The sequence below is a fragment of the Leptosomus discolor genome, chromosome 7 (assembly GCF_034619465.1).
Source record: "Leptosomus discolor isolate bLepDis1 chromosome 7, bLepDis1.hap2, whole genome shotgun sequence".
Classification (NCBI taxonomy): domain Eukaryota; kingdom Metazoa; phylum Chordata; class Aves; order Leptosomiformes; family Leptosomidae; genus Leptosomus; species Leptosomus discolor.
In genome coordinates, this window is record NC_141397.1 from 28,524,432 (window position 1) to 28,551,739 (window position 27,308).

The following is a 27,308-nucleotide window of genomic DNA, read 5'->3' on the forward strand; positions in this document are numbered from 1 at the left end:
GAGTTAGAGTCAGATACAATTATGCAACACCAAGATACTCATCTTTAAGAGGCCCATGGAAGACCCATGAAATACCTCCACTCACTGGTGACACCATTCAAACAGCATCACGTATGAGACAGCAAAGGGAACATGATACCATACAACCCCTATGGTTGCTGAAGGTGGGCATTCAGGAAAAGGCTGCAACAGGGAGGTCATGGCAGCACTGGAACAGGGACAAAACAGGCTCTAGGTTCTCCATTCTTGCAGGTTTCCAAGCCTCAGACAAAGCCATGGGGATCCTGAGACAGTGTGTGCAACAGCCATGCCTCAAGTGGGAAATGGGACGACAGCCTCCCAAGATCCCACTAATGAACATTTCTCTGTTTTCATAAGCTTATGCAGCCTCAGCAAACACCCACAAAAATTACAGGCACAGATGAGAAAAAGCAGGTGAGTAGGGCTGTATTTTGTCACAGTGTTCTCATAAAAAAGTACTCAAAGATTCTTCATCTCAGTTTCACAGGCTAACGCTGATTAAGACCACAGCTTTTCTGGGGGAGGAATTTGAACACAGCTGATTTACATACACCATTTTTTTCTATTGATGAGATAGTATCAGGCATTGGATGACAATGAGACAAGAACATGTAACAAACGGACAGGAACGAAGCTATACATAGATAGCATTATCTAGTATTTCCCATAATTAGTACCACAATGCTCAAAATAGCTCTCGAACATAGACCAGTTCTTCACCCAAGAAAAAGAATAACTTTAGCATTTCAGACGTTAGCACAAAGCCTTTGTCAAACTTTTTAAGACATCTTGCTGAACAGAGAACGTTTCCTAAGCAGTAGAGTTTCCCTCATAGCCAGGACAAGCGAAAGGGAAATACCAGACAGAACGATCAAACACAAATCTTGTGCTTTCCTTGTATTTCTGAGCCAGCTTGGAAAGACAATATGATGTGGCAGTCCATTTCTCACAGAGGCTATGGATAGCATCCACCTTGCGCACACAAGTCAGATGACCATTTCTTAGATGATAAGGCACTAATGTTATTTTCCTTTCTGACTCTAAAAGAAAAAACCTCATAACATATTATTGTCAACTTTAGTGAAGAGACCTTTCAAGCAGTCCGTGGATGCAAAAGATAGTGTGTTCTCTCCATTACTCAGAGAGGAAAGTTAACATAACACAACCTCTAGCACAATAGACCTGTATGTCCTTCCTACTGCCAAAAGACAGAGCCAGGAACAGCTGTAGAGATCAAATCATACATCATCTCTACAGCAAGAGCCCCACATTTCAGGTTTGAAGCACACTGGCTAGAATAGCTTCGCTGTATCAGTCACAGCTCAAGCTATATGGGCAGAGAGCAACAAAAGCTTCTTACCTATCCGGTTTCTTCTAGCAGTCTGGAATCAACATAGAAGCACAAAAGCAACCCTGTTCGTGGCTTTGTGTTTGGAGAGGAGCAGCAATGTTGTGCATGTTAACTTCCTTATCCCTCTCAAGCCCTCAAAATCTTCCTGCATTGATACACAGCCACTGCAATGGCTTTTGGTGAAAGAGCAACCAATAGCAAGAAACCCAAGACAAACTCCCATCAGAGCAGACTGAGAAGACAGTCAGGGTACGTACAACACACGTTGGGAGTATCAGCAAGAAGCCAGTAGAGTAAGTGGTGGGAGGCCAGGGAAGCAAATCATCCCGGGGGAGGGAGGGAGGCAGAGGGTAACGTTACTAAAGAGAAGAGCACCATCCGCTGCCTGCCACTTGACCCACTGGCCATCGCCCAGTCTCTGAAAGCCAATCTCGAGCGAACCTGGGACTCCTTGTCCTGTCCACCACAGCCAACGAGCTGGGGAGCACAAGGCAGCTACCACCGATAAAGAAGACAGGAGTGATAAGAGTGACTGATGCAGAAGATAAGAAGATTGGGAAAGCATCCCAGAGAGGGCTGTGGGGGGCAGCAGTCTGGTTCTGAGTAAGCACATACAACGGTCATAAAACATGGAGCGGATTAAAGGCTTGTTTGCAGACTCTGATGAAACACCAGCAAAAGGCTGTGAAAAATGCAGTTGTCTTGACAATGTATGAGGAGCTTTTGTTTCATATTTATTTTTTGCATTTTACACTGTACTTGAGCGATCTGAAAGTCGGGAAGCCCAGGAGGCAGTGTAGCTTGCCGTTTAGCTGTACGTAGCTCGCATGTCAATCAGGTTTTACACAATGTAACTGCCCCTCTGCAAAGTAACAGATCTGCACCCTGCCACTGATTTCTGAAATGTTGAACCCACCTGGACAAGGGCATCTACCAGTTCATCCTCTACCTGTGCCAAACGCTATTCTTAGTGAACAAATTGAAAAGAATCAGAATTTTGCATTTTGCTTAGGGCTTTTAAAGCCCTCTATTTCAGTAAAGTGTGTAGGCAAGAAGTTAAGTAGTTAACCGAGCAGGAATTCTGCAAACACTTCAAGTTCATACTGTGCTGAAGCCCTTTGCAGAATACACACATGCTGCTGCACTGGAACTAAGAAAGACAAGAAACATCAGCAAAATCTGGTTAGAAATACATAATTGCAAAATTTTCATTTCTTTTTGCTTACACGCACTAAATGAATTTCATGCACTTGTATCATGAACCAAAGCACCATGGAAGGCATGGGCTTATAAAAAAATGCTATTTTATTTCTGTATGATCACCCAGAATATTTCTGGTGTTTCAAACCACACTGCACTGCTGTCTGACTTGTCCATTCAAGTCCCGTTATACCTGGGGGAACTTTAAGTAAAGATACCATTCTCCTATACATCTGTAGATATATGTATATGCATCCCTTTTTATATATTTATTTATTTACATATACTAAGAAAAACCTTGGAGGTTCTTGAAAAATACAAACCTGAGGTATCCTTGCTATCTGCTTGTCTCTATCCCCGGGAAATTAACTGTATTTTATTGCTATTGTGTATTGTTCTGTTTCTATGTATCAGACTGCACAGCAAAGACAACAAAATCCACAAAGGGATTGTTACAGTAACAGCTGGAGAGGTAAAACCACCAAATGAAAAACACAGTGAAAACAGTAAGGTAGCAAATAACCCACTGGAAAGGGAGGCTGCAAAGCTGCTGGAGGAAGCACGTACCCGGCTCCAGCCAGGCTAGGATGTCACACCCATCTCAAAGGTAAGCTGGAAAGAAGTTGGTACCTTAAAATGCGGAGTGTTTCTAAAAGGCAAGAGGGGGTGGTGGTGGGTCGCTGAGTTGAAGAAGTATTCTCATGTGCATTAAAAAAAAGGCTGGGACATCATGAGCACTGTCTAGCATCACAGGCTGCTCCTTCCAACGCAGACATGGAGAACAGGCCAAAGTCAAGAGTCCTCTGCACTGCAGGCAGATGACTAAAGCTTAGGTATGTGAAAATGCATTTAAATCTCTGCATATAAATATGCATATAAAGACCACTCAAAAAACACCTTGTTGGTCTTCACAACCATAAATTTCATTTTTTTAAAAAGTTTTTCTTTTTTGTTGTTATTTTCCTCAAAATATGTTTGTTTATCATTGGAAACATAAACATACTTAAATCCTGAGCAAAAAAAAGAATCCATGTAGGGCAACCACTTGCCTGTGTTGAATTAAACCTGGGGTGACTGGGCTGAAAATGAGAGAACAGTGAACTCTACCTAGGAGGAGGGAAAGGGTCAAAGGCTTGATGAAGCATACCTGTGCTGAGCTGACAGCATCAGACAGCTATACATTAGCCTTCAGCTCTACAGGACACTTTGTCGCAGGAGCTGCACGCATTTTATCTGGGATTCTCCTTTCAGCTACTCAGTTTGCATTCCCTCACTTTCAAGACAGGGAGACTCAGGCATTCAGTTGGCTCTCTGAAATCCAGCCTATTCTCCCCTCCACAGAAGGAAGTCCTTTTGGTCCATAAGAGCACTCCTCCTCCTGCACACAAGCAGCAAGCATAAGATGTGAATCTTTGGATCTGGTATTTGACCACCACAGTCTCATAGAGCTTACTGTTGGGTTTGCCTCACAAGCAGAGGAGGAGGGAGCCAAACCTTCATGGACAACGCACACACTCAAGAAAAGAAAGCACGCCTCCTGAAAATACCATGCCATCTGTTTCAGCCAATATATACTCTTGTTAATACAACTGTCATCAGAGAGCCAAATCCAAACTCTGCTCACCTTCATCTGACTTGTCCAGCATAACAGTTTAAACAGCCTATTGTAACTGGAGACGGAAAATATATCATTCCAAATCACACCAAACCATATCCAAATCCAGACAAATGATTTCTGAAAACTGCATAAATGCATCTTCTTAAAAAATCGGTTCATTTCAAAGACAGCCTGCTACCCAGCTTATGGATATTTACACAAGCTTTTGCATCTCCCTTATAAATCGTCTACTACAGTTTCTGACAAAGCTGATATTTATATGAGTGGTCCTGCCACCACTGGTACTTCTTACACTAGCATCACAAATATCAGTCATCCTTTTCCTTTTGCCTTCTTTACAGATAGTTTGCACTCTGATATTGTACACTATATTGTAAAATTGCCCAGTGAAGTAAGGGCATCTGGTTCTAAAGAACCATTCAAATGCGCTAATAAGTCTATATTTAGCTGCAGAAAGCAAAAAGGCCTTTTCAAATTGACCATGATAAAGTGTCTAAGAAAATGTTTTTCACTGTTAGGGAACACATTCATAAACAGACTCAAAGTAAGTCCATGCACAACTCTTCAGAAGGAGCTGCTATCCAAACGGATATGGTACAGCAGTCCATGGTCAATGAAAAGAATATAGGATGAGATTCAAAAAGGAAGGGAGGAGTATGAGCAAAGTACATTTTATCTCTCCTGCCTCCACTTCCAGCTGAATAGCTGTGGCTTGCAATAAGCACTATTCCCTTCTGCATTCCACAAGAAAAGAGAAGGGGGAAAATTAATACCTCGAGCCAAACCACACGTCTTAAATTTTTCCCTGACCATGACCCTATGCAAAACATACAGCAATGGTGAAGCCAACAGACATATGGAAATAGCATAAAGGAGAGAGCAAAAGGCACTCCCATTAGAAAAGACTTGAAATTACAAATTGATGTTACATGGCTACAACATGTCAAGCATCCTCCTCTACAGCTGGGGCTTCCCAAGAACTAGGAGCAAGCTCTTGTTTTAAGATTAATATAGCTTCCCAGCACACACAGTGCACTTTATAATTGCAACTTAAGGCTTGATGAAAGGCTTTCCAGGAATAGGAAGAGGACAATGGGGTTTTTGTTTGTTTTCTTTTTTTCTCCAAACATTAGATAACAATGAAATACAGCAGAGCTTGCATTCCTAGATAAAAACATTTCTTAATTTTGAACATTAAATAATAGTAATCCCACACATTTTACATTGTGCCTATCATTCTGAGAGATTCTAAAACCCTTTACAGATCAAAATATTTGGCACAGAGATCCTGGCTTCTTCCATTTCAGTTGGGGCATGGGTATCACCGTCAGATGTTCCTTCAGTCATTAATGAAACTTTGCCATAAAATGGCAAGATTTGCTCTGTGCAAGCTGCAGAACTAAAGAGAGATCAAGCAATGTATTAACAATCTGGGCTGCAGATCACTTATAAGGCACGTTCCCAGGGAAGGCTAGCTATGGTTTTCATTTCAGCTGCCAAGTCTATTTTTTAATGCTCTTTAGAATGGCCCAGAAACCTGACAAAGAAAATAAAACAGAAGGGAAAAAACGGGGTCCTGTCATAGAAAAGAATTTCTTTTTCTGACAGGTCTAATAAAATAGAAATTTAAGTCTAGGGTTGCAGACATGATGGTGGAGAAGATGGTCACTGTAGTTGTGTCTCTATATTCAGACTGAAGGGAGTAAGTAGACTCAAGTTCAATTCTTCCTTTGCCTGTAGGGTTTTAAATTCAGTATCTCTGAGATGAGTGCTTTAATTTGGGCCATCAGTGTCTTCCAAAACTGCGCTGAACTCATTGCGCTCACACTCAAACCTCAATAGTACTCACTGATACAAAGCCAATGAGAGAATGGTTGCATGAGCTGGTAGTGATGATAATCACCAGGGACAAAAGTGTAACTGAGAGATGGTATCTAGATCATGCTCCAAAAATACACAGCAAGAGGAGAAACTGAAAGTGGTTCAGATTACCTCTGATCCTCACATGACAGAGAAATAAGAAATGAAACTTTAAAATTTTACCAGGCAAAAAGATGAATTTGTGTGTTGCCCCATTCAATTTTCATGTGTAAGTATTAAGTGACTTGGTAGTAAGAAACCAAAGCCATCAGCTCCTCCTTCTCCAGTAAATTGCAAACATGGCCCTGTACTGTTTTACTTACAGCTAAAAATATACAGTGAATTCACCTTGAACTTTAATATTTCCCCTTCAATTTTCAATCCATCCTCATGAAGATCAACACAAAATGCAGTATCAGGTCATACAGCATTCTACCAGCTCAGCACAATGGAACGGTTACATGAATCTCTGAAAGTTTAGACCTCCCTTTCACAGCTCCCAAAAATATTATTAACACTTCTAAATATTTCATGCTGGCACATCTGAAAAGACTTTGCTGGGGTTTCAAGTCTCTGCTAGGTTTTCAAGTAAAATCTGAATTAGATTAAAGCAGACCCTAACCCTAGAACAGGAAGCTAAACCTAATTTTGACATGAATACCTCAAGGGTGTTACAATTTTGGTTAGTACAATACAGATCCTCCTGCTCCACACAACATCATTCACTGTGATGGCACAGTTATCACAGAGAGCAAAACCACAGAAGCACAGTACGTAGCACTGCTAGTGTAGTCAGCCAAAGTCTGGGCACTCTCATGGGCTAGCCCAGCCCAGCCACAAATTCCAGTTTGCGTAGAGCTCTCAACGATCTCCAGCCCACTGGGATGAGGAAAGATTTCTTTGAGGTTTATTTACTTACTGGTTTTTCTTCTGGGCTCCCACTGGGCACCTCCACAACTCTGAGGTCAGGGTCCACCCGCACCCTTGCCCTTGCGACGAACTGGATGACCGACGAACTGTCCTGAGAAGTAAAAAGAGGAAGAGTTGGCTTCGAGGGTGAAAAAACCCAAACAACCTACCAAAAAACCTAGATAAAACCATCAAACATTTGCCAGGGTAATAAACACATCTAGGCAATGCTTAGTGGAGGTTGGGTTGAGAGTTAAGTACTATCCTCATTAAAACTCTGTTTTGAAAAAAAATACCTTATGCTCATCACAGACAGACAAAACCAAGCACATTATCTCAGATTAAAAAAAGATCAGGTGTGTTGGACTTTAAACACATGATTTGCATTTGGCCTGTTAGTGTTTCCCACATTTACCACAAAAGACCGAACAGTGCCAATCAATACAGGCAGGCTCAATATTAACCAAAGTTCCTGCTTTTTCTTCAAGTGAACAGAAAAAAAGATATATGAAACCTCGGATAAAATCCACTATATATCAAGGTGGAAATTTCTTAATTTTTTGGATCTGTGCACTGCAAATTTCTTAAATATTCAAAGTACACCTCCTCTTATTAATATATATTTCTCCTACATTTTACACAGTGCATTTTAACCCGCACATCCAGTAAGCTGCCATTTCAACTCATTGGTTATTCACTTGTATGCTGTTCACCTTGGGGAGGGTGGGTGGTAAGTAGCAAATGGCATATATGGGTGATACTGACCCAAACACATGTGTAAGCACTGCATGTCTTTTAAGGAAGTGTTGCTAATGGTCATCTTGCAAAGGACCCAGCAGATAGGATGAATCCTGGCTATTCCCAGGATTGAATTTCCCAAAAGCACACATTGTGTGCACTCAGTCACTTACTTACATATTCCAGTATTTCTATAAGCATGTAACAAACACCTGAATCTTCTGGCCTTGCCTATATTTCTTGTTTTCAAACATCAACAAATATTAGCAAACTGGTTGGTTTCAGCTGGAGAGGCTCAGAGCTATCAATTGCTTTAGGAACTGCTTTCTAATAGGGGCTCTCTCCAATGCTTTTAATCTAGCGGCTATCAAAGACAGGTTCATTTTAGTAGGTTCATGTTATCAGCTTTCTCCTCTGATTATCTTATACCCTCATAATCTTACAGCATCTTGCCACAATACGCAGTCAGCATTTTTGTAAGTAAAGGAAGATGACAAAACACAGTAAATCACGAGAAATTTAAAAGATTCACTGTCTCATTCAGCGGCTTCAGAGAAGACAGGAATTAACTTGCAACCATTTGTTTCTTGTCACAAATGTCAAGCTCAGCATTAATACGGTTGTGATGTATCATCTTTGAATAATAATCATGAGAAGTAAAATATTACAGAAAACTGTCACATCTCTGTTTACACGGAAGGAATGATAGATAGTTGGTCACAGTTTACATGCACTTACTCTACTTCTCATTTTTGAGAATGAAAACTTTCAGAAATCAATTCGACTTTCAGAAGTCTCTAGCCTTAACACCTTACATACAATTAGGGGCCTCATTTGTTATTTCTCAATGTATAAATTTCTGAACTTAATTTATTTCTGTCTTAATGGGCAATGGGTAAGAACTAGGATTAACACCTCCATACACATTGTTGATAAATAGATCTGTTTTCTTTGACACCATGATTTGTTTATACCACACTAGTAAAGAGAGGAAGGAATGTAAGTTTTGAGTCAGTTGGCACACATAAGCATACTTAAAGTGGTATTTAAGACAAATTACAAAGAAAGTGTGTACCTTCTTCAGTATCTCAGTATTCAGCAGTGTGTAGATACTTATATCACAGGACTCTGCTTTGGCTAGTGAGCTTAAGTTGCAGCGTATAATCAAGCAGGACCTGCCTGGTCTTTCACAGTCCTACAGGAAATATAGAAAAAGCCATTAAGCAAAGGAGGAAAAAATTCCATGACAAATTGTGTGACAGCAAACACACCAGCTAAGTTACACAGTAAACGCTAAAATACAGCACTCTTGCATTGCAATAGCAGCAACTTGCAAGACCTGAAGACAGCTAGATACAAAAACGGGCACAAAAGCAAGCCAGGTAAAATTCAGCCCTTTGCAGAGCTGCTGAGCCAGGCAAGCACCTGGGGCCGGGAGGAGTGGGGACACTGCTGCGCGTCAGCCCTGTGCATGGGTCAGGACCTGAGCACTGTGCAGGACCCGGCTGCCCTGTGAGCCTTTGACAAAACATGGGAGAGGGGGCTCTGGTCACCAAGTGTGTGCTGCCATGTCAGGTAACTCCCTTCCTACTGCACTTCCTGAAACTTCCTATTTCTGTTTGAAAATCAGATAATTAAAATCACCAAACATCCCCACAGCACAACATCAGTATTAGCATACATGTGCCAAACAGTTGCTCAATAATGAACTATCTGCTTGAGTTCCTCATGCTAAGCGATGCAGTCTTTTGTAAGACACACTGTATGTTCAAGTTTGCCGTACATGGACTTTCTTACCAATACTTTTCTTCCGGATTTTGTGAAAAAAGCAAATATTGTGTGGAAAATATTTTCATTCTCTTGAGGAACAATGCATGGGCTGGGGCTTCTGTGAAAAGAACAGCTTCCTTTGTCCTGACCAACCTGCAAGCACAATTATAAATCACAATTATTATTCTGATTTAAACTAAACGACAGAAGAAGGTGGGATTAGCCTGTCCATAAAAATACACCCACATCTGAGCTGGATGTCTGGACTCCCGTTAATAGTAAAAAGAGAGAAATAAGCACTTTGGGAGTCAAATAATCCTCCAGAAAATATCTAAAGTAAGCCAAATGAACCATGCTCTGAAAATGCTTGTCTCTCGACTGGATAGGATACGAATGTATCTAACCTAGTTCACATGTAGATAGGTGTCTGTGCTTTACGTGTCTGGAGATAGAGACAGAGGAGAAGAATCTCAGTGAAAGACATAAATCACCATGTAGCATTTTAAATCAACAGCGTTACCCTCTGTATTACCTTTTTTGTAAAGATATTATTTGGTGCTTTGGCCAACTTGGCTGTTCCAAAGTTTATATCAGAACTAACTAGATAAATGAAATCTTTGTGTAAATGCACAAGCCTGGACACTGAATCTGTCCTTTAACCTTCAGCATAAATCGTACAAAAATAAACTTTTTGTATCAGTAGCTTATTCACTTGTCGAGAAAAGCAGATGCTTGAAGCAAGTGAAACGTATCAAGCTTGAATAAAATGATCTTCAGTTAAGATAACCTTGCACTAGAGAACCCGTCTTGCTTTTTGCAGCTTATGAATATTCACTGAAGAAAGTCTATTGGAATTTAATACAAATTATGACAGAAAAGTATCAGCAAATTCGTCCAGCTGCCATCCTTAAAACCTATAAGAGTGAGAGAGAAGATTTTCCCACAAACCAACACGTGACAGTCTTACACATCCTGCTGTTGACCTCCCCACATCCTCTATTCTGAGAGGATGAAAACTTGTACCTTATTCAAATCACAAATCCTTGAAAGAGGGAGAAAAAAAAGTTGTTATAGATATGAAATTACTGCACGTTCTGAGACTGATTCTGCATTAAACAGTTTATAGCTGAGTTAGCCAAAGTATCACCAAAAAAAGAAACAAAGGTCTATCTAGATCTTGAATGCTATTTTCCAGACAAGTGCTGTCTATGTGTCTTGGTAAGATATACCTTTTCTGCTTCACTGGCCCACAAACTCTTAATCTGTTCTTTGAAGTATGTATTCATAATCTGCCTTTACATAATCTGTCCTTACATTCCCAACAGATACAGGCACCGGTAGCTACCCACAGTTTATAGTCTCCTTGGGATCAACTGAAAATTAAGACTATGATGATCTCCATTTGTCCAGATCACCTGGACTGAATTTTCATTCTTTACTGTAGGTAAGAGATTCACAAAGCCCATTGACATTTATTTACTTTGAACTTTCACATGGGAATTAGATCCAGATCAACCAGAAGGTTTATGTTAAATCAAGAACAGCAGAGTCAAGATCTATTCAGTACTTGCTCTTTCTTCCTGATAGTTTGAATTACCAGACATTCGGACAGATGTCATTAGATTCATGCAAGAGGTACAGAAAAGACAGTATGAACTTCTGCACTATCCCAGCTTTTGGCATACTCTCCAAATAGTCCTGATTTACAGCCTGTACATACTGCGTAAGAACAAACGAAAGCAGAAATCTCTCACAAGACTTAGAGGAATTATCTGGCATGAAGCAACATAAATACGGTCCTTTCTTCTCTAAATGATTATCTTTTCTTAAACTGAAGCTTGGCTACGACTCATTCTTTTTACAACACTTCAGCTGAAACAGAGAAAGGCACCTCCAGAGAACTAAATCTGATCTTGGAAACACCCTTTCCTCTCTGCCAACTGTGCAGTAATCCCACCGAAGGCAGCTACTAAATTCAGTCTCTCAGTCCATGTTAGGAGGGACATGTGCAAGGACCGAGCGCCTCCTGTCACCTGCACTGCTCTGGAACAGAGCAGCAGGTCACCTACAGCCTGTTTAACAGCCAAAAGCGGATGCCACTTCCTAGAAGGCGGCAGACACTACTACCTAGCCTGTAGAATTTGAGGGAATTCAACCAGGTAGAAATTAGGTCATATTCATCTGGGTATCTGTGATCAACCGGCATATGCCAACAGCCAGTAAGCAGGAAAGGATGCAAGGCAACTGAGAAGCATGCAGTTTCTTTTAGCACTCTTAGAAACCACAGATCCAGAGCACTAGGAAAAAAGTAAAAAAACAACTCTGAAATGTGTGGATCATGCTGAGGTAGGAGGAAAAAACTGGCCACAGTTGTTGGTTTTGGTTTTCGTGGTTTTTTTGTGGGGTTTTTTTTGTTTGGGTTTTGTTTTTTTGTTTTTTTGGTTTTTTGTTTTTTTCCCAGGAGGGGGGGCGGCTGTTTGTTTATTTGTTTTGTTAGGGTCACTGTCAGACACGTATTTCACACCATCTCTTATTTTTCTCCATTTTTACATGCATAAAGGGAAGATTCAGTCAACCAGTCAGACAAAACTATGGTAAATTTTCATTAAACTTTGTTTACAATGAAAGTCTGCAGCTTGGGAAGTAAAAACCCTGTCCTGGGTGAGGTACCAAGCAGGAGCAGCCCTGCATCTTCCCAAGGAGCTGCTTCAGAGCTGTCTCTGCTGAAGGTTGTTTCACGTTGTTTTCCAGAAGGGATTTACCCATTTTAAGTCCTGCAAAAAATCATTTGCAATCTGGTGCAGTAGCAATACAGTTAAATTTCCTGTATTGAAAGTGTACCTAAAATCTGTACCCAGACAAAATCTACATTAGCACATAACGTAGGCCAAACAAAAACGTGAACCAGGCTTAACTGCATGGTATCCTCAATACCTCATGTCTATATTACATACTTTTCTAACTCACTCTGAGTCTGCTCCTGTGGCCTGAATGTGCTGCAGCCACAAATTAGTGTTAAGTGCACTCTTTGTGTGCTCCTTTGTGTTTCTTCCGCCCCAAAAGGAATCCAGTCTATGCACTCTGTGATGTGAACCACAGCTCCCTGCGTGGGGAGGGATGAGGATTTTGCTTTAAAAGCTCACTTCTGGACCGAACTAAGATGCTAGCAAAGCAGCACTCTAAGGCACACTTGTCAGCCCAGCAGAACTTCTGCAAAGGGTCATGACTCTAAAGATGCACAAAATATACCTTATGCATGCTTCCTAAGAAAAAGTTATCAATTTTTTCCACCCATGAGTGTGGATATTACATTAACTCCTATAGCAGGACTCCTGGAATTCATATTGCTTCTTACTGGAATGGTTACATTTCTACATAAGCAAAGCCTTCTGGAACAGGGATTCTCATTCTCTAGGAACATCTTGCCACATATTGCAAAACACCTAACATTGATGCATCACGTGTATTATTTTTTTCTAGTTTTTATCTCCAGTTCAAAGGTACTTTTGTCAAACTGCTCAGCCCCAAGGTAAAGAAAGGTAAAAAAAAAAACCAAAACCCACTCTGATATTCCCCCTGTGGAATATCAGTGATTAAAGCCAGCAGAGCCTGCATTCAGATCTCACCTGCATTCTTGAACATGACTGGATGCCAGAACACCCATCTACAGTTTCTAATAGTGAGAGGTTATTGTTGGGTGCCTCAAACACCTGGCCTGATTCCAGAAGGTGGATATGTGACACTTAATCCAAAATCTAAGGGAATGAAAACCGCTACTCACTTGTGAACATACATCTGTGTATTCTCCCATTTCATGGCATATACATGCAATATGCATAAACATGAAGAGTTAAAAGCCAGAACATTTGTACTAGACAGGCAGTAAATGGCACCTTGCATAACAGGCCTCTAAAGGTCACCATAACTCTGCAAAGGCTAATAGTATTACTAATCTATTGTCATGCAAAAAAGCAGAATATCCCTTATGCTGCTGACCCTACCCATAAATGGCCACACATTCAGAGACAAGTTAGTCTCTAGCTTTGTTAATCTGCTGGAAGTTGTTGCCCTCTTAAAGAGCCCATAAACATGCTTGAGAGAGAACGTTTAAATAGGACAGCCTATACAACAGATTACTCTGCCAATTTCTTGTCGTCAGCACAAACCACTACACTTCTCGGAGACAAGACGTAACCACTGGAGAAAGCATGTGCACTACTTCATGCTTTAAAAATGCTGTATCTGCAACAAGGCAGAAATTCCCACAGGATGACTTTAGTGGACTCCGAGTATTCGAAAAGTCTTATGGAGCAGTGGCAAACCCATAAAGTAGCAATGATTTTTAATCATATCAGATTGCACCACCCTTAAGAAAAAGCAGCAGGAGGACATTTCAGAGTGAAACAGTTTTATGTAAAACCTATCACACACGCTCCACAGACATTACATCCTAAAAAACCTGCAGGATACTTAAAGCATGCTGGATTTATTACATAGCACAGGGATCTTCCTCTCTGACTTTCCCCGCACGTGTAGGGATTTATGAGAATACTTGGGATGGGCTTGGCACTCCAACAAGCTGGTACCAGTACAACAGGGACCATCACCATGCACTCCCCTGGGGACACAGAGGATAACCCAGGGCTGCCAGTGAAACACCTCACATTTCTAATCCAGGTCAGCCCTGGGTTTAGGGGATTTGGAGTTTCTAGGAGAAATAACGCACTTGCTGACTCAGCACATTCATTCCCCTTCTACTATCAGCTCTGTCCCCCACCTTCAGGGTACTCATAACATCATTTCTGCTCATCTGCGGCTACTCTCAGAACATGACAATTTCTAGCAAGCCTTTGGGGACTTCAAGAAATTGTTGGGGTTTGTTAGCATGCATTTTAAGGGGTCAGGCCATATTGCCTGTAACATAAACTTCACAGGTGGATTGAAATCCAGTGGCCCCTTCTAGACTTAAGCTCAAACCATTTAACACACAAAGGCAAGACCCTTCATTTTTTTCAGAGCCCCATATCCTGTACAAGATACCAACCTGGGAGAGGGAAACGATATACAATTTCCAAACAGTGGCTGGGAAGGTCAGCTGAGGACCAAGCACAGGGAAGTAGGAATTAGCAGTTGGCACGGGGTTAAGTAGGCATGTGTGATATGAGTCTCCTGGAAGAATGAAACTGAAAAACAAGAGGAAACTAGCTGTTCCTTCCAATGAAGCAGTAAGTACAATAACCCTGCTGCACATAAGAAGCCCATATATCATGACTGACATTTTAAGAGATAAACAGGTGAGCAAATGTGTATCTTCAGCTTATTCCTTACGGACAGCACTAGACTCCACCTAATGCAAAAGAATCCAGTATGGTATTAAAACTTCAGGTTTCCAGGCTCTCCCAGTAAGCCTGATTCCCCTCTTGAGCTAAATCACCACCCGTTAATTAGTGAGAGTCTGGAAGTCAGCAGAATTAAGCTGACATAAAACAAGTGTGAAGGTGGAATCCAGCTGTAAGTGCATGTGATGGAACCAAACTCATGTCTGACCATGGAAAAAGCACAGGGGCAAGCTCAGCAAAAACATTGTGAGACACAAGATATGTGGAAGAGCAATTTTACCTGCGGGAAACACACTCAAGGTCTGAACACAGATCAGTAGTTTGTAAAAATTGTTAACATTGTTTAACTCTGAAATGGATGCCTTTCTCATCAGCATTGGGGTATACTGGCTCCAAAGGCCAGTTGGGCCATAGTCTTCTTGAAATTGCTGCCAGATAGTTTTTACATATTTCTCCTTTCTTACTAGGTTGAGTTTTTTTACTATTTTATTTATGTACGCGTGCCTAATCAGTGGTTCAAGTTCGCAAACTGGGTAATAAATAACAGATGCACTTTTGTTTGTCTTTGTTGTTAACCATAGCACATTCATCCTAATATTAGGGAAAAAACATATACATCTGTCCTGATTCAAAGATACTGATTCGCCCTTTAGTAGGTGAACGCAGATGAACTAATAGGCATGGTTATTCTAACATGTCACACTGAGGAAAAAAAGGGTACTGACAAGAAATTCCAGACAAGGTCAGACTTTCAACAGTAGACAAATAAGTTATGTAAATATGTTATCTGAGTACTTGTTCCATATGCCAAAAATGTTTAACGTTCACAGATAATGAAACATGTTTGAATCAGAGCAGTTTTGTTGATTCTGGCAACAAATTTAAGAGCCAACGAAACAACAGAAAATAATTTTAAAAATTAACCTATTTTACACAATCCTTGAAAGATTTTGACTAAAACCAGCAATGCTGGTAAGGAAAACCAGTACTGCACAGCTCCAATAGGTAAACTTACACAATCATGAGAGGCAAGATTTAAACAGCAAAGTGGAGATGCTAAAACATTAAATCAGCATAGTGGAGTACATGTAGCTGTGGCTTCTGCTCCTCTAGCTGAAAGGAGCACACCAGATGCATGTTTGGCATAAATCTGTGCTAACCTGATTGCAACGTCTGTAGATGTTTTTCTGATGCACTTAACCCTGCAGCTTAATTAAATAACTCGTTAACCGGGTTTGATCAGCATAATCCAGCAACATCTGCCTGGTCTTGGCCCTGCAACCACTTTGCATGTACTTAGCAGCAATCCCCAAAAGTACTACTCTTGAGTGATGCCTACCCATTTTTTTAAGAAAAGCAAAGATCTTCTGATTTAAAGTTCCTGACTTTACAGACAGCAGCTTCTTTCCGAGACAGAGAGCACTGCCACCTGTACATAGTAAGAAAGACTGACCATTTGTATGATTTCACTGCAAGGTCCACAGAAGGTTCAGGCCTAAGAATGAATGAACACCACCTTACATGGAAACCAGTTTACCTCTAACATTCATGTCCTCCTTATATACCAGCCTTTAACAGTTAAATCTAAGACAGAGTCACTGACAGGTACACTTCCTCTCCCTATAATGAACTGTGAAACGCTTAATCAACATATGAAGGGGCAAATAGATCTCAAGGTACGCCTGTTATTTAAAAAGCCCCTGAGATCACTTGGGGTTCAGCGCCACTTCAGCTAGGCGTCTCCAGCACATCCCCTTCTACAGCCTTTCCTACAGTGCATAAAACACAAATAAGCCCATGTTTTTTCTTTACCTAATTGTCGGACTTTCCTCACTGGCTGTGGTGATGTTAAGATGAAAAGTTCTGAAGACTGTGCAGATAAATACATTCCCTGTAGAGTCAAACAACTCAGGCAGGATGTTTCACTAAAGCAGATATTTGAACGTACCAGAAAGGTATCTTAAGATCAGCTCTAAGATCTAAGCTCTTTTTAGAGAAGGTAGGAGCTCCAAGAGGATGATTTTGCTGATCTATTGCAGGCACTTGAAGATTAAATGAGTCATCCAGTTTAAAAAACTCTCCTGAGGGGTGGGTCAGTGGTGGTGTGTTTTAAGTTAGGCAGAGGATGTCCATTGTTTCTAGGACATCCTCAGAGGTCTCATTCCCGCAAGGAATGGTTTATTGATACTTTTGATACTATCTGGTACCTTGCACAAGACTGGAATGATGTACTTTCAAAGTCAGAAAAGTAATCCAACAAAAGACACTTACTTCCACTCTGTTCTATGAACAGGGGTGTAAATCCTTCCATCAAAGGGGAGCTAGACTTTACACACACAGATACTGTTGCTTTTAACTCTTCCTTTCTTAATTTCCAAATTTACATTTAAACCACAAATCTTGTACATTATTTACAGAAGAAAAAGGCTAGTTTATGAATCAGAATTTAAAAGAGGTGTACATGATAAAAGAATTAATCAATCAGCTCTTTCCTGAATTTGCTGCTTCACTGTTTTTTGGCAGGAACAGCTTCACCAAGGGGAAAATGGTAAAAGGATGCAATTCTTACACTCCTTCAAAAAGAAAGAGAACTTTAAAAATTAACTTGTAGCCTCTCTTCTTTTCTCATTCAGTTGTTCCTTCACCAGGAAGAGCTTCCTCCTCTGGCTGGAAAGCTTACAGAAAATCTACTCTCTATTTTTTTTTTTTTTTTCCAAACCTCAGCAAAAGTCCTGATTACTGTGGTATCTGCCAAACCTCCTGCTTCTTTCATGAATCTGGTAAGAGCTAATGTATATAACCCAATTCACTTCATAAGACTTCTTTCCTTATCTGAAATTCACTTCCATAAAAAGGCAAATGAAAATTGGACTTTCACATATTCAGCCAAGAAAACAGGAACTATGGGCAGTTCACAAAGTAGCAACACTTTCAGTTGATCCAAAATATTGATCAGACTGAACCATCATATTGACAGGTCATGAGTTTTGGGGGGAGAGAGGTTGGAAAATTTCAATAACTAAGTAATTTGACAAATTTTACTTCTTTAGTTTAGAAGCTAATTGTGAGCAGGCCACAAGTGAACACGCCAAGTGTTGCCATGGTCTGTTTTAATACACAGATCACAGTGCATCTTTTCCATGATTTGATGACCTTGATTTTTATAGTACTAGTCTTTCTTGAAAGATAAAATCATTTTTCTACATTCAAAATGTATTTTCCATGAACACTGTCTTTAGCATTTTCAAAAAATGTCACTGCTTATGCAAATACCACAGCACTCTCATTGCTAGAAGATTCAATCAAAACAAATAGAAAACATCAGAAAATTTGTTTGAGTCGGGTTTCACCTAAAAATCCATACTATGAAGTCACAGAAACTTTCTGCCATGTTAAGTAGTTTTGCTGTACCCTCAAGGCAATATCCAGCAATGCATGAAGAGATTATTTTTAAACACTAAATTCAGTGAACTCTAACCAAGGCACAGCTTTTGTATAGTGATACAGATGGTTCCTGTAAAGCAAAAATGCCATGACTTTTTTTCCTCTTTAGATTTATTTTAAGGTCCCAACTCAGGAAAGAACTTAATTTTATAGCCAGGCACCCTTTCCTGTATAACAATGAAAACTTAAATGAGAGCTAAATCCCTCTTCTGAAAGAGCTTCAGTTTATCTTGCTGACTTAGGAAGATGTTTGAGAGCTCTTTCTGAGCTGCTTTGGGGTCCTGCTTCCCATGTCTAGAGGTGACTGTGCCATGCTGGACCACAGCATGTGCTCCTGCTTGCCTGCACGGCCTTCCCAGGGCCAGGTAGATGCACCAGTTTCTCCTGCAAATGACAGGGCTCCCAGGCAAAGCCAGATTCAGTTGCTATCACAGAGATGCTCTAGACCGTGGGTGGGGGGAACACCCCCAAGTGCCTAAGCAAAATGTTTTGGAACAATCATTTAAAGAAGCAATTAAAGTGAAAGAGGCAGGAAGGTCAGCAAGTTCCTGTACAACACACTCCCTGGAATGAATAATTTCCTCCAGCAACCTAGCTATGCCTTTAAATATTGTGCCAAAATGTCAGCGTGTATATAACAATCACTGAAACAAAGAGCACAGATAACTAATACAAAAGTCTAAATTCAATCTTGCTATAAGTCCAGAACGTTCCTATACAACCCTTGTATCGATGGTGCAACCAGCAGCAGCATAAATTGCTGCTGAAAAAAAAAATTTGCTACATCAAGTACTATCAGCAAATACTCAGATCTTCACATGCTGAGACCGTGTATATATACATGTTTTCAGAGCAAAGCCCTGAAATTCCAAAAGACAGAAACTAAACAATTTTAAACTGGATGCCAACAAACAAGGGGTTTTCTACATAATGATAGGATATACAGGTTTGCCTCTGTACGAGGTGTGTGCAATAGTGAGCCTGACAATCTCAACATACGCTTCCAGTAGCACTCATGCACTACCAGGACTTTAGAGAGCTTTGACAGTCCTCCTATGCTTATGGTTTTAAACATCAGCTCTGCAGCAGCCAAAGCATCTTATTCTTACGCTGGAGGATAACAACCTGCAGATAATAAGCAGAAATTACATTTAAGGTTTTAAAATTGCAAAGATTTCTTTTTCATTATGCAAGTGAAGAAAAACCTCAAGCAGCCTGGGACCTTTCATGGAACAAGACAGCAAGCTTTAACTCTTTCCCTTAACGTCCTCCTCCTCCTTACAGACGTTACTGTGCAAATGCCAGGAAGAAAAATGACAGTGCTACAGAAAACTGGCCCTAAAAATGTAACCTGTCATCAGCCAGGAAAGACTTGTGGTTCTGGGACTGACTCCATTTTGCTTTTTCAGTTTCAACATTCACAGAAGAGAATAATGTTTGTTTCAACAGTTTTCCTTATTGAACATGACAAGCTTTTCTACAGTCCCATGGTCAGGTAGCCGTTAACTTAAAAGGCAACTTGGAAAAAGAATTCTCTTTAACTCTTCCATGCTGTTAATTTACTTCCAATTTAGCTTTTCTGTATTTTTTAAATCTTACTGATACCCAGATTTCATAAAGGCACAATCCAGGTCTTGCCTACTCAGACAGAAGAAAGGAAGTGCGAAGTGAATATACCAAGCATTATAGGACAACTGGAGGCCTTCTGTTTGTCCTTCCAACAGAAGGACTTTTTATTTTGCTCCCTTACCAAAAAGTGATGGGAACGCTGGAGCAGGAACTAGGGGCTTGAGCTAACTGGCACACTCAAGTTTAATGGGAGCAGGATTCACAAAACAGATTTAACCCATTTTTTGCTCTCTGGAGATAATTCTCAAAGTCTAAGCTTAGATGTCTAGGGAAACTCAGGCAGACTAGATGGCTTTTGTATAGTCAGTGGAGACCGGCAAGTGCTTCTCCACAGTTGTTTCTATGCCTTTCTCTTTCTATTAATTACTAGAGTAGGAGAACATGGTAATTTAAACATGTTCTTCTACTAGCAATTACTAAAACAGTACTTACTGCACTTAGATATCAAAAGTTACACGCAGGGAGGCAGTTTCTCATCAGAAAATTGAAGATAGTATTTCTTTCCTTCTCCCTCCTTCCTCCAAATTCCCTTTTATTTCATTGCCTAGACTGCAAACTCTTTCAAGAGACTGTCTTGCAACATGCGCATCTCACTTTGCAACAAGATTCTTATCTCAGCAATGATAATAACACAGTTCTTTATATCCTCGGTATTGATTCACCTAAACAGGCTCTTAAAAAAAAAAAAAAAAATAAAATCAGTGCTTGCTGGCCTGCATGACGCATGCAATAAAAGAAGCAATAGATCCTTCCAAAAACCCACAAGCGCACAACAGCTCCTTCCAAAAGCCCACAAGCGCACATGGCACTTGCTCTGGGTTAACACTGTGCATCTTTGATTCTGGTAACAACTATCTGACTGGAGTCTAACCAACTTGGCAGCCCTGCAGAGCTTGGTCCCTCCAGAGGAGGGGTGAGGATCATCTGCTTGCACTGCAGTTGGCTTCCAGTTCAAACAGACAAACTCAGTTTCCAACTGTTAGTCCCTTGTTCCTCATAATTGTGTTTACCTTCGCTAGAAATAAAATAAATAGGAAGGCGACAAGCTGATCCAGTTCCATAAACCTAGCATCAGAATAATCCTGGACACATTGCTAATTTATCAACAGCTTCAGGAAATACCCTGGTTAATTTGGTAGGAAGTCCCATTGTGAAAATCTTTTTGGATGCCCTGGAAAGCAGCTCCTTGGCTGGCAAGTCAAGTAGCGCTTCCCTTGCCCTCCAAATTAGCTGGATACCCGAAGGAAATTATTAATCTTTCAGTTAAAAACCAAAACACGCACAGTATAATGCGCATCATTTTCCTTTGTGGAAGCATAGGTAATCAATGGCTTGAAAAGTGGAGAATATGTATTTCTGTACTCTGTTTGGGTGAAGCTCTTCTGTGTCATCACCTGTACTGTTCCTATCACAACATTTTCACCAACAAGCTGAGGAATTTAATATATTATGTTTTTAACCTGGCTTGAAACCTCTGCCAGAAAGCAAATTAAAAAATACATAAAAATAAACAAGCACTAATTTGTCTCATCTACTTCTGAAATACCATGTACCATTGCAGAATTTGAGTATCTACTACGTAAAAATCAATGTCAATGGTGAAACTCAATAGTTAAAATTACTTATAAAATTTCTAGCATTTCCTTTCGGTTTAAAATTTCTGAGAGGAAGGATTATTTTTTTTATAGTTTTCTTTCAATTATCCATTTTCTTTTACTTCTCGCTTTCAGTGTTGACTTGTTTCCTTTATATATTAGGGGTTTTGTCGGGCAAAGTGCTGTAGAAAATCCCAAGACCCCTTGAAGAGCGTCTGAACATCTCTAAGGCAGAACTCCAAATGTCAAAACATCTCTGTGACCTGAATTTCTTTGGAAGAATATCTTAAAGCAGTTTCTGCAATAAAGCCAGAAGCTTAGAGCAACAGGAACAGAGGAAGCATGAGGGCTGTCATTTCCTCTAAAAGCAGCAAGATAATAATTCCTATTAACACCTCCCAGAGATACAGACCATTCCAGTGGGCCATATGTGACTCTTCTTTTGATTATTTTTTGTGCCTGAAAGACTAGATCAGTCAACACAATATGAAGGAATTAGCTCCTGGCACTATCTTGTGTGCTGTATGTGTATTCGAGACACCAACTCTAGTGCTTTCAATGTGCATTTTCACCCAGAAATTTCACTGCTGTACTGTATATCAGAGAAGTGGCAAAAGAATTATTAGCTTTAAAAAACCAAAACCATGATGTAATGAAATCCCAAATACTGTATCAACAGTTTCAGTTACCGATAAATAACAATTCTTAAAGCTCTGTATTAATGACAGCGATTCTGAAAGGTCCGGCAACACTGACACCTAGAACAGCTGGATTATAAGTATAAAGGTATAATTACAGGAATACCTGCACTGTCTGAAAGGATACTATCAACTTTACTGCAGTCTAGATACTGGAAAGTTCAAAATAACCAAAAGCTTGAAATATTTAATGACTATGCTTACAAAAATGCTCTTGAGAAACAGCTGTTCTAACCCATTTTCCAAAGTTCATTCAATCTGCCACTTTTATCATTTGTTTGTTTGTTTGTTGAAGTATATTTGGTCTGTGAAAAGATGAAAAGCTCCACAATTTTAGTTCTCTTTTCAGTCAATAAAAACTCAGTGGGAGAGAGGCAGGAGGAAAGAGAGTAGGATGCTTTTCCTGTTACAATAGCAAGACTTGGGAGACATGGGTTGAGTGCCTGGCTCTGACACAAATTTCCTGTGTGACCTCAGGCAAACCATTTGGTATTTCAATTACTTATCTGTAAAGCAGGGATAACCACTATCCCAGACAAGATTTGCTTGGATAACAGTTATTAACATGTTAGAGGTGCTCAAAAAGTCATGTATTAGCCTCCTAGAGACCATATACCCAAAAGCAGTGGTCGAAATGACCCAGGGTATGCCAGTGTGTCATGCAGACATCTCTCATAAAACCATACTTGCCTACTACCACTCTTCAGCCTGCAATGCAAATAGGTCTCACAACAGCAGTTTGAAATTTCTCCAAAGACAAACTGCAAAGTAGAAGAAAGATGTCAAATAATGCGGGGGAAATGCAACCTGTTGTTGAGGAAGAGGGGTACAAACGCTGCAATTATTTATTAGCACAGTGCCCAAGACCATACTACCCAGCTGGACCTCCTTTAAGTAATCCAACAGAGGTACAACAGCAACAAAAAACAAGTTAAGCCCAAGATTTAAGGTTTTTGCCTTGTTTTGCTAACAGCTATTCAAAACTATATAGTCCATCCCATCCTTGTCAGTGTAACTTAGGGTCTTGTGTAGAAATGATGACAAGCTATGCTGGGAAATTAGCCCTTGCCCACTTGGTGGGAAGCATATGCCTCAGCTAATTCCGGTGTCTTGTCCAAGAGTTCTGAGAGAGTCAACGCAGAGAAACAAGCAATGCCTAGAAGGAATTCATCACACCCAAAGTTAGATAGGTTGAGTTTTCCATTCCTCTGTCTTGGCTATATAGGAACATATAGGATGACTGACTTTAAAGGAGATACCAACACTTGAGCAGACAAAAACTGTTAAGGAGGCTCCCATCTCTCTGCTGCTACTGCAAACACAGACACACACCCTCTCCCATGGCACACAGAGACCAGAAGGGACAAGCAAACAGGTCACAATCCTTTGACAGGCAATGTGTCGAAGGGAAGGTGATCTTCCACATATAAGTCTGGACTAAATAAAACATTAAAATGAAATGCCATGGAAAATGAGACATAGGCTGGAGAATTAATTGAGTCTAGTCGGAGAATTGACTCACGTCTATACTATACTGGTGCCTCATACAATATCCCAAAACTGTTTCTCAGTGATTCTGCCTTCGGTGCCCATCTGTAAGCCATATATATATTTATCTCATACCATTCAACAGCACAAATCTTTGAAATCTGCTTAGAAAGTTCTTACTGGATCTATATTTACACAGATTCAGTGATACAGTTACCTGCATATGAGGGAGAGTAATACTTTTCAGCCAAAAGGCTAGAAAAGTAGCTAACAACAAAGGAAGTATAATGCTTCTTTTGAAGTAGTGCAAAGAGCTGGCTCCATCTCACAAAGACAGATTACTCTGAATTTCAGCAATAAATTCGCCTCAGTTGTGAGGTTTCTCCCTCTTGGCCACCACAGTATAAATGATGGTATTTTAGAGGTTTAACAAAAGCTTTGAAAGTAAGAAATAAATATTAGAAATGAAATACAAGAATGTGTCTCCTTTACAATTTATTTTGATTTTCTTTTGTGTAGTTGACACAAAATTATCTTTTGAAAAATATTATGTTGAAAGAATAAATTTCTCTATGACTTACATTTGTTAAAAGAACACCCAAAAAGAGCAAACCATAACAGGGACTATGGAAAAATATTTTTTGGTATTGATAATATATTCAGACCTAGCTAGCATTTTTTGCAGATAGCCACAGAAAAATACAGGGAACGTGAGTCAGCTTGGTAACACATCCTGCTGATATTACATACACCATTTAATCAGGGAGGACTGATTAAGATTCAATCCTCTTTGGAGGTGTGACTCAGAGAAGTGTTCTCCACATTTCCTTCAGGATTAGCCTGCCCTAGTTTTACACAGCATTGTAGGAAACCAGGAACATACAACCGGGTGCTTGCCGTAGGTGAGGGACAGCAGCCAACAGCTGGAGGGGCTCAGCTACTTATGATGATCTGGCCACAGATACAAAGAACCTTTTATTGTGTAAAAAAGCAGCTGATTCACCTAGTTCTGCTGGACTTTATTGTTTCAGTCATGAATAGCTCTCAGTGCCTCTCTGGGCTCAGAACACATTGTAACGTACTCACCATCATGTGCTGAACGTGAAATATTTCGGCTCCAGTAGCAGAGAGGCGGTTTGGAAATGAAAGGTCAAGAAAAGCTCCAGGGAGAGTGCTTGGTCCAGCATTGTAAACCTGTAAGACAAAGATGCATATAAATGTATAAAAAAACTAATAAAAATAAAATTACATATGTGACTGCTCATAAACAGGAAACTACTGTGGAACCAGAGCTGGGAGAATAGGTAAATTTGAAAAAATTCAAATACTATCCAAGTTTTTCAATGTCTTCAGACTAAGACTTCTTTTGTAAGTACCAGGATGAAGTCAAGGCTTTAGTTCATCTAACAGTCTTTAGGCACAGCTCAAATATCAAGTGAGATGCAGTTTTGCAGGATAATTACTAGTCATCAACACAAATAGCATGAGACTTCTGCCTTAAATACAGAGACACTGCTAGTACTCAGAGTATTTTGGTAACACCACCCAGAAGACTGTAAGAAATATTGCTGTCTCAGTTAACATTTTCATTTCCATCTGGTAACCACTGCATTATATTCTGCATATGTTTTCCTTATGGAGCAGAAGCCAAAGTAATGATAATTGCGACTACCGGACTGTGGGTTTGCTGAGTTGCCAGGAAATGCATGCGAACAACTTCCATTCAAGTTCTAGGATTTCAAATTAAGTGAAACTCTTAGTGGAAAACACTGGATTTCTATCAAACCCCCCACAAATTTTGAACAAAAACTCAAAGAATTTCCAGTCCACCACAGAAACATATCCAGTGAAAATTCCAAAATTTGTAGGTTTGTGCTGGAAAGAAACAAACCATGGAAAAATTTCAATAAAAATAAGTTTTCGTGTCTAGCTACATATTTTTATTAGGAAAAATATTCCCTGGTTGTTTCTAATGACATATATATAAGTGCATACAGTAGAAACATTAAGCCCATTAGAATATTTATCCACACTGAGATAATACTGTCAAAAGATGTAGCAAGCAGTTGTTAATTGTTTAAAGTACGAGTATTAAAACCAACAGGTTTTCATTCTTCAAACACAGTTTATATTTGAAGAAATGCCTGACTGATAAAGAGAATCAGTTCACAATGCCAAATTCTTACAAAAACCCTGAGGCTCCAGGCAGGGGGAGAAATCCCACTACAATGGAGCATGATAAATGCTGCATGAAATACAAACATAATGTTTCATGTTGGACATTTAAAAAAAACTTGATTATCTCACGGAGATCAGACATAAGAGTTAATGCAGATTCACTGCACATCCTTTAACACCCAAAAATGATGCATAGATCTGCTTCCTTATTAACACTGGACATGGTACAAATTGTCACATATAAAAAACGCTATAAAACCCCTATTTTTGTAAATCATCTCTTTTTCTTGGTTAAGAAACTATTACTTTCTCCATCTGGAGAAGTTTAACAAATGGCAGGCAAATCATTAAAAACAATTAAGCAAACAGTGATACAAATTATGCTTTGCCCATGATGAAACTTTACCCTTTCTCTCTGACACACACAGCTATGAGGTTTACCACGATATTGGAGAGCAGATCTGTGACTTGTTACAGTATAATTTTCTACTTCTATATGGAAAAATTTATTAACATCACAAGTTGGAAGGGTGTGCATGAGACAAGAGGATTGGGCAGGACAAATGGTGGCTCTGCCAAGGTATAGATTCTCTCTCCTTACCTGTTATCACTTTGTTTTATTGAAAATATTTGCATAGTTAAAGCATCAGTACATCTGTTCTTTATCTGTTTTTAACCCATAACTGGCTATGGCAGGGATTGAGAGGGGAAGACCCTCAAGAATGAAATCAGCATCACAAGAATTAATAGCCTGGTTCACAAAAGCTTTAATGTCCTGAAATCCTGCTTTCACTCCTTTTCAGTAAATAGCTAAGGGCACTGCATGACAGTGGGGGCTTAATTGCTCTGGACCACAGTCTGTCCATGGAGGCAGACACATGTTATTCATTATGAGCTGAGTGGCATTCATGCCTAAGAGAACAGAAAAGGGAAAAAATGCAAAAGACTTTCACAATAAATGATTCCCCCACCTCTGCGTGATTTATCATTCCCTAGTTCCATCTAGTGGTCAAAAAGGATTTGAAGTGCTTGTAATAGATACAGTCACAGCAGCAAAACACGTTCATTTCAGCCACATCACAAGAGTTTGCTACAATAAATCATCCATATATTTTGCCACATCAGGAATCCATCTAACTGCCATATGAAGTGCAATCTACAGATAATACTTGAATAACACTGAGATACTATGAGACATTTAATGAAATGTTCTCACACCTCACAGATTTTTAGTGTCACAATCTCTTCCATGTACTGTACTCTTCTCAGTAGTGCTATAAACATTTTCATACCGAGGGCATCTAGCAAGTCTGAATCCCTTGCACAGGTATGTATTCTCACAGCTAAAGGCTGCCCACTCCTCTGCTCTGTGACCATGCCACTAAATTACTCCTGCCTTTTGAACCTGTGACTGCATTCAACATGTGGCACTTGAGTTACCAGAGTTCTTTACTCAGCACATGATGAAAG

The 27,308-nt window shown here is 40.0% G+C and overlaps 1 protein-coding gene across 1 annotated transcript in view; it reads right to left on the reverse strand.

The window, feature by feature from the left end:
- ITGA9 (integrin subunit alpha 9) overlaps positions 1–27,308 on the reverse strand; it is a 223,247-nt gene that overhangs the window by 17,202 nt on the left and 178,737 nt on the right. The window contains exons 23-26 of the mRNA XM_086468071.1: positions 24,747–24,854; positions 9,495–9,620; positions 8,773–8,892; positions 6,970–7,071 (exon numbers count right to left, since the gene is read on the reverse strand). Of these exons, the coding sequence (XP_086324197.1) occupies positions 6,970–7,071; positions 8,773–8,892; positions 9,495–9,620; positions 24,747–24,854 (456 nt within the window). The remainder of the gene's footprint in view (positions 1–6,969; positions 7,072–8,772; positions 8,893–9,494; positions 9,621–24,746; positions 24,855–27,308) is intronic.